General features: G+C 42.3%; 1 protein-coding gene across 1 annotated transcript in view; it reads left to right on the top strand.

The window, feature by feature from the left end:
* PAH (phenylalanine hydroxylase) overlaps positions 1–10957 on the top strand; it is a 58147-nt gene continuing 47190 nt past the window's right edge. Inside the window, exons 1-2 of the mRNA XM_002711296.6 lie at positions 1–115; positions 5022–5129. Coding sequence (XP_002711342.2) covers positions 56–115; positions 5022–5129 — 168 coding nt within the window. The 5' untranslated portion in view covers positions 1–55. The remainder of the gene's footprint in view (positions 116–5021; positions 5130–10957) is intronic.

The following is a 10957-nucleotide window of genomic DNA, read 5'->3' as shown; positions in this document are numbered from 1 at the left end:
AAACCTGCCTGTGACTGACGCCTAGAGCTAGAGAGCTTGCTTTCCTGGAGTCAGCATGTCGGCTGTGGTCCTAGAAAATGGAGGCTTAAGCAGGAAATTCTCTGACTTTGGACAGGTGAGTTAGGATGGGCCTTATCTGATGATGCTGGAAGTTTGGCTCCCTTGGAGAGGAGGGGGAGAAGTGGCTGGGGATTGCTGGTATTTCCTAATTTTGTAAGCTCACTAAGAAGTCTAATTCCTTCCGAGATGATGAGAATATCCAGAAATCCAACAAACAAACCATGCCCTCAACAATTGCTTCCAAGTGGGAGAACGTCTGTCCTATGTAGTTTTCAGGGTCAGGGGTTCTGCTTTACGTTTGGGGATCTGGCTTCCAGAATTACTATCAACTAGCTGTGTGTCTTTGGATAAGTCACTGTCTCTCTCTGTTGCCTTCTTTCTCTTCTTTAATGGACTTTAATGCTCTGGAGCAGGATACGGGTCCTTCTAGATCTCTTCAGTGATGTTTAGAAAGTGCCCTCAACCAAGGTATCGAAATGGCAAAATTGTGAGAAACTGTGTCTTCCTTTCCCTCTGGGGAGAAGATGAGATGTAAAGAAGACTGGGAGATTAACTCAGATGTAGGGAGGGAGAGGCTAAGTGGAGAGGTCAATGAGCAAGAGTAAGTCCTGAGCATGAGATGTGGAAGGACTCTAATGGTGACTTGGGGATATGTATTCCATTCTCCAGGATTTGTTGTCATGCTCGTGAGGGGAACAATTGCAGGATGCATTCTCTCATTTGATGCAAATACTCACTGGGTCAGGAAATGATTCTTCTTGGGCTCATATTCTCATGTACAGCCCAGACCTGGGGAAGATAAAGGGAGCCTGGAAGGTTAGGGAGAATGATCCTCTTTAGACAGCAATACTCTATTGAAGAGGAGGACAGTGCTTATATTGAAGTTAGTGTCTCTGGAGCAACTGCAAATCTTTGGTCTGGCTTTTCTTGGTTCCTAAGGGAAGGATTTCCCATGAAGATGGTATATGGCACCAAGGCAAATGTGTTGAATGGGGATGGAGTAAGAATCAGACCCCAGAACAGAGGCTGGCTCCAGCCACCATTTACTTCAGTGTTGCTGGCAGTAGGGTCCTTACAACTATGAGAAGCAACCAGGGCAAGCAATCTGGTTAGGGACCCATGGGGCTTAAAACTTTACTTGTAGAGCATTTGGGATATTGAGAGTACCCAAATTGCCACTACCAGTGACTGGGGCTCTGGTGAAGAGAAGTATTTCAGGCATGGATTGGGACCAGGTCTGCATCGAAAGCCAGAGACTGAACTTTGCAGAGCCTCAGCTTATTTGTTTGACAAAAAATGGGAATAAAAATGCCTCCACCCTGGGGTTCCCAGGAGAATTAAATGAAATCACACCTGTAAAACACTTAGAACAGTTCCTGGAACACAGGAAAGTGCTCATGTGTGTCTAGCCAGAACAGATATGTTTATTTAACAAAATGCACCTTGCACCCTGACAGGAAGAAACAGCAATGAGTCAGGCACCTTGGCTGGTGCAGCCTAATCATGGAGAGTATACGGGACATGGAGCCAGGAGCCCTGGGTTCTTGCTTTGGGTTTCCTTAAGCTATGTGTTGGGGAGTGCTCAACAGGGGTGAGGAGGCTCAGGAAAATCAAGAGGGAGGGAATTGGACTAGATCAGTCTATAGGACTGCAAGAGACAGAATTGATATCTTAATGCTTCCAGCCCAGATAAGCAGCCCACACTGGCATGGTTTTGTTATAAGGCTGTGGGAGAGAGCCACCGTTGGTGATGGCATACACTATGTCAAGTGCTTTATACATGCACATACACAATAGTCATTTAAGAAAGATTTGGCTCATAAACCCCAAGAAGGCTAAATGAGCATTTTCTGGTGCCAAGCACAGTAGAATTTAAAAACTCACAATATAAATACATACGTTTATAGAGATAAGTGCTGTGAAGAAGACTAAAGTCATGGGGATTTGGGGCAAAGAGAATGCAGCAATCAGAGTTAAGAGCAGGGAAGCCAGTGTTTAAACCTAGATCTGACTCCAAGCACTGTGTACACTTCTCTCCTGCAATGCTGCTTTCTATGGAAGACTGCTGAAATGTAGAGGCATAGACTGTTTTCAATAGTCTGCCCTGTAGACATGTGTATGCAAAGGCAAAATTGCATGCAAATACAGACCTCCAACTGTGGTCCCCAAAGGCACTAAGATTGACAAATAGCACCTGTAGAATATTATCGCCAAAGCATATTGCTTGTGAATTTGAAAAGTGATCGTTTTCAAAAATGCCAAATTCATTCAGAATACAGAATGAATTTGGTATATACAGCCAAAGGGAATATATTTCTCCTACTGAATGTATTGCTTGAGGATCAAAATTCTTTCCTTCCTAGCTCTTAGGAAAGTTTTTTTCCCTGCCCCATTTCTTTGTATACCATTTCTGAGTTGTTTTTCTCTACCTCTTAACCCTCCTGTGCATACCTGTGTTTGTAAGTCAACTCACATATCTGTTAGAAACGAATACAAGTGTATTCTCAAGAGGATTTTCTGTGGGGTCTGTGATTGACTGGATCAATACAGCAGTGTTAGAATTGAATACAAGTCCACCCACGGCCACACTGTTGCATAGACTTCCATGAACTTGCTTCCATTTAAAAACCCTAAAACTGAAAAGAAGGAGCTGTTGACCCAGTTGAGTTTGTCACCAAGAGACAGAATAGGCTTTTGAGTAGTACTGAGTTTAAGGCCGGGGTCTACTATGTATTAGCTGGATGTCCTTGGACCAGCCACTTAACCTTGCTTAGTCTATTTCCCTATTTGCAAAAATAACAGCACCTACCTCATGGGGACTATTGTGAAAACTAACGGAGCTGTTCTATGCAAAGTGTTAAAATTGCTAGTTGCTCTGCATAATGATGCTTATTGACTGTGAAAAGTACCAGGTTCAGCCCCTGGGAAATAGTGGGCAGTCACTGGTGATGATATTAATAACAATAAAGAGTAGCCTTACTCAAAGTCCCCCCCCCTTCCTTCCTTCCTCCCTCCCTCCCTTCCTCTCTCTCTCTCTCTCTCCCTCTCTCTCTCCTCTCTCTATTTCAAGTATGTTTAACAGTAGTTTCAAAATTTTCCATGGCTAAGAAGCATCCAGAATGTTTTTCAAATGCAGATTTTAAGACTCTCCTCCATCTATTTTGATTTGTTAAGTTTGAATTAGGCCCAGGAAACTACTTGGCAACAAGGAAACCCCAGGTAATTTTGGAATGAGAGCTGAGGAACACTTACCGAGAAACACTGATTTAGAAAGTGTAAGGGGATTGGTATCGGCAACACACTGGCTGTCAGGAGTGATGTTGAGTAACTGTCTTACTTTGCAAGACAACATGATCCAAATAGGGACAGACACATACAATACTTCAATATTCTAATTCACTGGGACTCCCTCTATTCACACTCATTGAAAAGTTTGGCCCTTCCACTCTATCCTTGTTTCATGTGAGATACTAGGACTGAATTTTCTGATTTGAAAGAATTTTGGCCTGGGAGTCATTAGGATTCATGCAAAGTTATCATTGCAAGTCACTGACGAGAGTTTGCCCAGCACAGTCTTCTCTCATTGAGATGATGTCACATCCATTCTGTTAATTCCTTACCTCACTTACAAAGGAGTTATTATTCTGCACATTTTTTGTCTTCCCAGTTTTTAGGTACATCCTGTATATTGGTGGGCACACATAGAATAAATTTTATTATTGTAAAATGTAAGCAAATGGTTTGGCAAGTTCTGGCATTTCAACTCCATTCCCGCCTCAGTTTTATTATGAATGCATTTAAGTATGAGTTCTTTGCTATCTAGTTTGAGGCATCATCTTCTGATAGTTCCTTTTTGTACTGTTTTTTAGAAAAAAGATTTTATTTGAAATGCAGAATGACAGGGAGAGAGAAAGATCTTCCCTCTGGTTCACTTCTCAAATGGCTGCAACAGCAGATCCTGGGACAGGCTGAAGGCAGGAGCCAGGACCCCATCCAGGCCTCCCATGCAGGTGGAAGGGATCCAGGTGCCTGAGCTGTTACCTGCTGCTTCTCAAGTGCACTGGCAGGAACCTAGAACAGAAATGAAGTGGCTTGGACTTGAACCAGCATTCTGATACAGATGTGACATCTCAAGCAGCACTTAACCCACTTCACCACAACACCTGCCCCCATTTTTGTACTTTTGTGTATTTTGTGCCTCTTTGTCTACAATTAGACATCTCCACTCCCAGTGTATGGAAACAAGTTAATGTCTTCTGATATCTTTGCTAAAGGTTAAGAGGTCATTCATGTATAACTCCAATATTTCCACCACTTTACATACTTCCTTTAAACTTATCTTTATATTTTTTCTTCACCTGAATACTGTACCAAGTGGGTTTGTTATTAACATGATTTTACAGATGAGAACACTAACAAGGTGAGATGGTTTGCACAAAGTTGTCCAGCTGGTAAATCAAAGACAGAGAAGTCCAGGCCAGCTCTTTGTACTTAAAAGCCTGTGTATGTCCTGTTTTTCTCAGTATTCATACTCTATTTCCTGATGTTTCCCTGGGATATTGTTGAAATCACCTCAAAAAATATTTTTTTGTGTGTTGAATCAGATTATGAGCTCTTAAAGCCTGGGGCATTGTGTTCCTCATCTTTGTGTGTCTCTGAGCCTTGAACTTAGTAGATGTTCATTAAAAATTACAAAAATGTATAAGGTTGACTGGTGACATCAGTAAATAACTGAAATTTCCCCACCTTGAAAGCTGAGCCTGCAGCCTCACTGATCACTTTATTGCCCTGGACTTTATTTCCCATTGTATTGTATACTTCTGAGTAGCTTATATGTAGCTCATTGTACTCCCAGACTGGCCACAAGAAAGATGTAATGCTTGTCTCTCCCAGGGAAGTATCAGGGAAATGAGTTGTTAAGCTGTGGAAAACATTGTAACTAAGTGCCTGTAACCCTGTAGGAAACAAGCTATATTGAAGACAACTCTAATGAAAATAGTGCCATATCACTGATCTTCTCCCTCAAAGAGGAAGTGGGTGCATTGGCCAAAGTCTTGCGCTTATTTGAGGTAAGTGCTTTATTCATATTTGTCCTGGATAATGACATAGTAAATATCTGTGACATTTATTAGTTAGATGCAATGAAAATAAGAGAGGAACTGGAATTGAGAGATGTGACTTTCAGCCCAGACTCTCACATTAATCAACTGTGTGACCTTGGTAAATGGTTCAATCTGAGCTCAGTTTCTACATTTATAATGTGGTCCTGGTATTATGGATCGTGTTAGCTTCAACAGGGATTTTGTGATGAAATAACATGTTTTTTAAAAATTTCAAGACAGGCATGTTTCATATCATCATAGTTAAAGACTAGACAAAAATGAAATGAAAAAGCCATTAATTCTTCCAGTCATTAAATTAATATTATCTAGGCATTAGATAATGAATAAATAATAAATTAGATACCATCTCTTCTTTCAAACAGCTTCACTTCCAGCTGTATTCTAGAAAACAGTTAATACTGTTTATAAAGAACAAATTGTAGTTGTTTTTATGTATTTGAAAGGCAGAGAGATAGAGAGAGAGAGTGTGAGAGTGGCATCAGGACAGATAGGAATAGATCTTTCATCTCCCAGTTCAATTTCCAAATACCCACAACAGCTAGAGCAAATGGCCAGACTGATGCTTGGAACTCAATGAGTTTCCCCCATGGGTGGCAGGGACCAAGTACTTGAACAATTACTGTTACTTTCCAGGTGTACCTCGTCAGGCAGCTGGAGTCAGCAGCAGAGCTGGGACAGGAACTCTTTCAATGTGATATGGGATGTAGGCTTCTCATGCAGCATTTTTTTAAAAAAAGATTTGTTTTATTTATTTGAAAGATAGAGTCACAGAGAGAGGTAGGAACAGTGAGAGAGGTGTCTTCCATCTGCTAGTTTACTTCCCAAATGGCCACAATGGCCAGAGCTGAACTGAGCCAATCCAAAGCCAGGAGCTAGGAGCTTCTTCTGGATCTCCTATGTGGGTCCAGGGGCCTAAGGACTTGGGCCATCCTCTGCTGCTTTTACAGACACATTAGCAGGGAGCTGGGTCGGAAGTGGTGTAGCCACAACTCAAACCCGCACCCAAAAGGGGTGCCAGTGCTGCAGGCCAGGGCTTTAACCCACTGTGCCACTGTACCAGCTCCCCAAGCAGCATCTTAAGGGCTGTTCCAAATGCCTGCCCTGACAGGGACTACCTTGAAGACACTGATAATTGTTTCATAATTTAAAGGATTGCGTGATCAATATGTTAGGAAAATCATTTTATCTTATTTCTTTATTTGTAGGACTTTCAGTTTATAAAGCAATTAATGTATGCTAGATGATGCTAATCAGGAAATGTATGTATTATTTCCTAAGTTTATTTGACTTTGGACCCTTCTCATTCTATGAACATTTATTAATATTTTGGAACAAAGTTTAGGAAATGTTGGTTTGGACTTTAGCTAAGCACCCAAACTCCACATAGCTGCTTCAAATAGGTTTCCTAATCCATATTCCTTCCAAATACTTGGGTAAGGTTTTAGCTGAGACATTTCCTACTTGAGGATGCATTATTTTATAATTGTTATTTTTTGTGTGAACTCTCCAGCTGATTGGGAACAAGAGTTATCACGTTGGCCAGGCCTGTAATTAATGCTCAATGTGAGTTCAGTTATGCAATTAACAAATCTTTTCTAATCTCTTTGGGGAAAAGGGCAGCCCTCATGAAAATATTCAGTGTTCTCAGGACTGGACGTGTGGGGATATGCAGAAGTGCTAAGAAGAGAAGCAGCCTCCTTTAGGGTCTAGCAGACGTCTGGCTAGCTGTGGGGCGGGGTAGAGCATGGGCAGGTCTCAGTGATGGTGGCTTTACAAACATGATCTCACTGAATCTTATAGAAATAGCATGAGGTAGGAGCTGCTTCTATTTTTTTCAGAGCAAGAAACTGAAGTTCAGTGAGATCAGGTAATTGCCCAGTTCACACAGCTTGTGAGACCTTCCCAAAGGTACATGGGTATGCTCGATTAGTATTACTTAATTGATGGAGACACAGAAGTTCAGGTAAGCAGCTGCCTTAGGCTAGAACTAAAAATTGCTTCAGAATTCACCTTTCACGTTCATGTTAACCATAAACAAATAGAAAAGGCATTTCCTGGGCTGGCACTGTGGCATAGCTGGTTAAGCTGCCGCATCCTATTTTGGCACTCGTTCAAGTTCCGGTTGCTCCACTTTCAATCCGGCTCCCTACTAATGTGCCCGGGAAACCAGCAGAAGATGGCCCAAATGCTTGGGCCCCTTTACCCACATGGGAGACCTGGATGAAGCTCCTGCTTCCTGGCATTAGTCTAGCCTAGCCCTGGCTGTTGCAGCCAGTTGGGGAGTAAACCAGCAGATGAAAACTTGTCTGCATCTCTCTCTCTCTCTGTAACTCTGCCTTTCAAATAAAAAGGCACTGTCTATGTTAGTCACATCCACTTCTTGTGCCCTAGCCTTGCCCGGAGAATCCATTCTCTCTCGTCAGATATTCAATGATGTCATACTCTCTCATGTATACATTCAGTTAATATTTTTGGTGTCTACTGATGTCAGACCCTGTAGGGATGGTGGGTACATGGGAGTGAGCTAGACATCACTTCTTCCACTATAAAACTTGCAGACTAGCTTACTAGGTGATGACAACAGAGTATACAACAAGTGTTATGAGGAACTGAAGCTTCCATGACCATTCTTAACCCAAACATGAGGCAGCAGAGGGCAGGGAGATTTCTTGGAGATACAACTTTAAAGCTGAAATCAGAAGGAGTTGACCAGGGGGACAGAAGATGAGATAGATAAATTCTCAAATGAAGGAACAGCTGCCTCAAGGTAAGAGAGAATAAATAAGTGGGCAGAAGATGGAACCCTTGAATGCCATACCATCTGCCAACCTCAGGATTCCTGGAGGCAGAGGCTGGGTGGAAGAGGCAGACAAATTATATTTATCAATCTAATGTTTGAACTTCAAAGACTTACCAGTGATCTCTGGGCCTGATGTGGTACACTGGATCAAGAATGAATCACTAGGGTTGCTTTCAATCTCAGGTCTTGGGTCCAGAGCAGGTATGAGCAGTAAAATATTCACTGGGAACATTTTTTGTTTAATCAAAATAAACAGTCTGAGTTATGGAGGAAAAAAAACTGTTTCTTATAGCCTAGATGATGTTTTTATTTTATTCAAACCCTAACATATAGGTAATGATATAACAATATGTAAATGATTCATTTCCTGCTTAAGAAACAAAGCATTGCTGAAATGACTAACGTCCCCAGGTAACCTGTCCCCCTGTGCCTTCCTACTCAGCAGTGGCTATTAATCAGAATTAGATATATATTACTCCTGTGTATCTTTTTATGCTTTTCTTTATATAGTATCCATCAGTGATACATGGTGTAGTTTTGCAACCTTTCAATTTTCATGATTTTGGCATCATATTGTAACTGTTGTTCAGTGTTCTGTTTTGGGGAGAGGGTGGTGAGCATTGTTTTGAGATTTGTCTGTGTGGGTATACATATTTCTTGCTTGCTCATTTTCCCCTTTCTATATTTCACTGTGTAATTATATTTCATACATTTCCTGTTAATGGGCATTTGAGTTGTTTCTGTTGTTTATTCCTTATAAACAGTGTTTCACTAAACATTCTGCACAGGTCTGTGACTTTTGATTGAATAGAAGAATCTAATTTTAGATGCTAAGTGGGCCTTTTTGAGAACCAGCAGCAAATAACTTGCATTTTAGGCTTTCATGATGTTTGATCACTTGTTGTGAGAGCTTGTGCAACCAAAGGCAAAGTCCTAGCTTTCAGTAGCATTTGGATGGATTGCTGTGGCCTATTAGTGGCACTAGAGTTGTGATTGCTCATTGGTAGCCTGAGACAATCTCATCATGGATGAAAGGGATCACAAAGGAGAACCTTCTAAGAGGAAGCAAGTCTGGGATCCCAAAGGTTGCTCCCTGCGATGAGAATGGCCCTGAAGATCCAGGCTGAGCCTTTCCAGGATCTGTTTCTCCACAGCACAGTGGGGGATGCTCAGGGATCCCTGTGGAATTTAATGGTGCTCCTCATGCTTTGCTGGCTATTTAATCCCAGTGAGTTTAACTTCTAGGCTCTCAACCAACCAGAACTGTGGCTGGCATTCTCACAAGAGATTAGTGAAATATCTAAGAAGTTTGGGAGTGCAGTGGAGGATGGCCCAGGCCCTTGGGCCCTGCACCTGCATGGGAGACCAGGAGAAGGCACCTGGCTCCTGGCTTCGGATCAGCGCAGCGCGCTGGCCGCAACGCACCAGCCATAGCGGCCACTTGGAGGGTGAACCAATGAAAAAAGGAAGACCTTTCTCTCTCTCTCTCTCTCTCTCTCTCTCTCTCTCTCTAACTCTGCCTGTCAAAAAAAAAATCTAAGAAGTTCTGTCTACACCTCTGTGAGGCTGCTCCTTCTATCTTTGTAACCATCACTTCCTTCCCCAAATATGGTGGTCAGCTTCCGATTGTTGTGCTCTTGCTCCACTACAGTCTGTTCTCGAAATGGTGGCCAGGGTGTTACTTTTGAAACATGAATCAAGCGATCTCTCTCCTCTTCCTAATTAACTCCCCTAGCTTTTGTATCAGTTGGAGTGAAAACCCAAGGTTCAGGTTCCGGCTAACATGGTCTTCCATGACCTAATCCTGATTATTTCTCAGCATCATGTCCTGTTACTCACTGTGCCCTGGTCCTAGTGTCCTTGATGGTTCTCAGTCACACTGCACTACCTCAGCACTCTTGTATGTGCTGTCCCTGCAAGGCTTTCTCCTTGTTCTCTGCTTTACACAAGACAGGAGCTGCTGATCTCTTCTTTTGGAGTTTCAACATAGGTAAATAGTGGATGGAACCTACCCATTCCCTTTCTTCCTGAGCCAAGAAGGATGACACTGCTCTTTGTGTTGTTTAGGAAGTAAGCTCTGTTTGTCAGAGAGCTCCAGGGCCATCTCTCTCTCTCTTTCTCTCTCTCTGGCCTTCTGTCTTCCACTTTTCTCCCTCCAGTTGGCCCCTCTGCAGTGTTACCTGGCCACAGCTGTCAGGTGTGTTCTCAGGTCCAAAATAATGGCTGCACCATGTGCCCTTGGGGATGATGAGCAAGAACCAGCAAGAATAGAGCCTATTTGAAGTAACTTAACATTGTGTTTATTATATCCAGAAGTTTTTTTTTTTTAGTTGAAAAATAATACCAGTGATAAAAGTTGGCATTTGTGGAGGGGTTCACTGTATGTCTGGCATGTAAGGCAATGTGGTTAGAAGACCAACAACTCTAAGATTAGAAAAAATAGATCTTTCTCTCATCCTCTATGGCAAAGAACTTCATCTCTGATTTATTTTTATTTTTAAAGATTATTTATTTATTTTAAAGGCAGAGAGGAGAGATTGAGAGAGAACAAGAAAGAGAGAGAGAGAGAGAGAGAGAGAGAGAGAGAGAGAGAATCCCTTCCACTGTCTTAGCCTCCAAATGCCCATTTGAGGGTGAGTCAGGCCAAAGCTAGGAGCTAGGGATTTGATCATAGTCTCCCATGTAGGTGGTGGGGACACAGCTATTTGAGACATTGCATGCTGCCCCCCTGGGTGCCCATTAGCAGGGACCTGGAATGGAGAGTGCAGCTGGGCCTCAATCCAGGAACTCCAACATGGTATGTGGATCTCCCAAGCTGCAGCCTAACTGCTGTGTTAAATGCCTGCCTCTCGTTTTATTTTCTATGTATTCCTTACCTTCTTCAAAGGATGGTGAGGAAGGTCACAGAAAATAATTCTAAGCTGTAAAGGGATATTCAAATGTGGAAAAGTATCATTATTATAACTATACACAT

The sequence above is a fragment of the Oryctolagus cuniculus genome, chromosome 11 (assembly GCF_051225735.1).
Source record: "Oryctolagus cuniculus isolate XC-2025 breed Fujian yellow rabbit chromosome 11, ASM5122573v1, whole genome shotgun sequence".
Classification (NCBI taxonomy): Eukaryota; Metazoa; Chordata; class Mammalia; order Lagomorpha; family Leporidae; genus Oryctolagus; species Oryctolagus cuniculus.
Note: the sequence above shows the minus strand (reverse complement) of the source record. Positions and strands in the feature narration are given on the sequence as shown.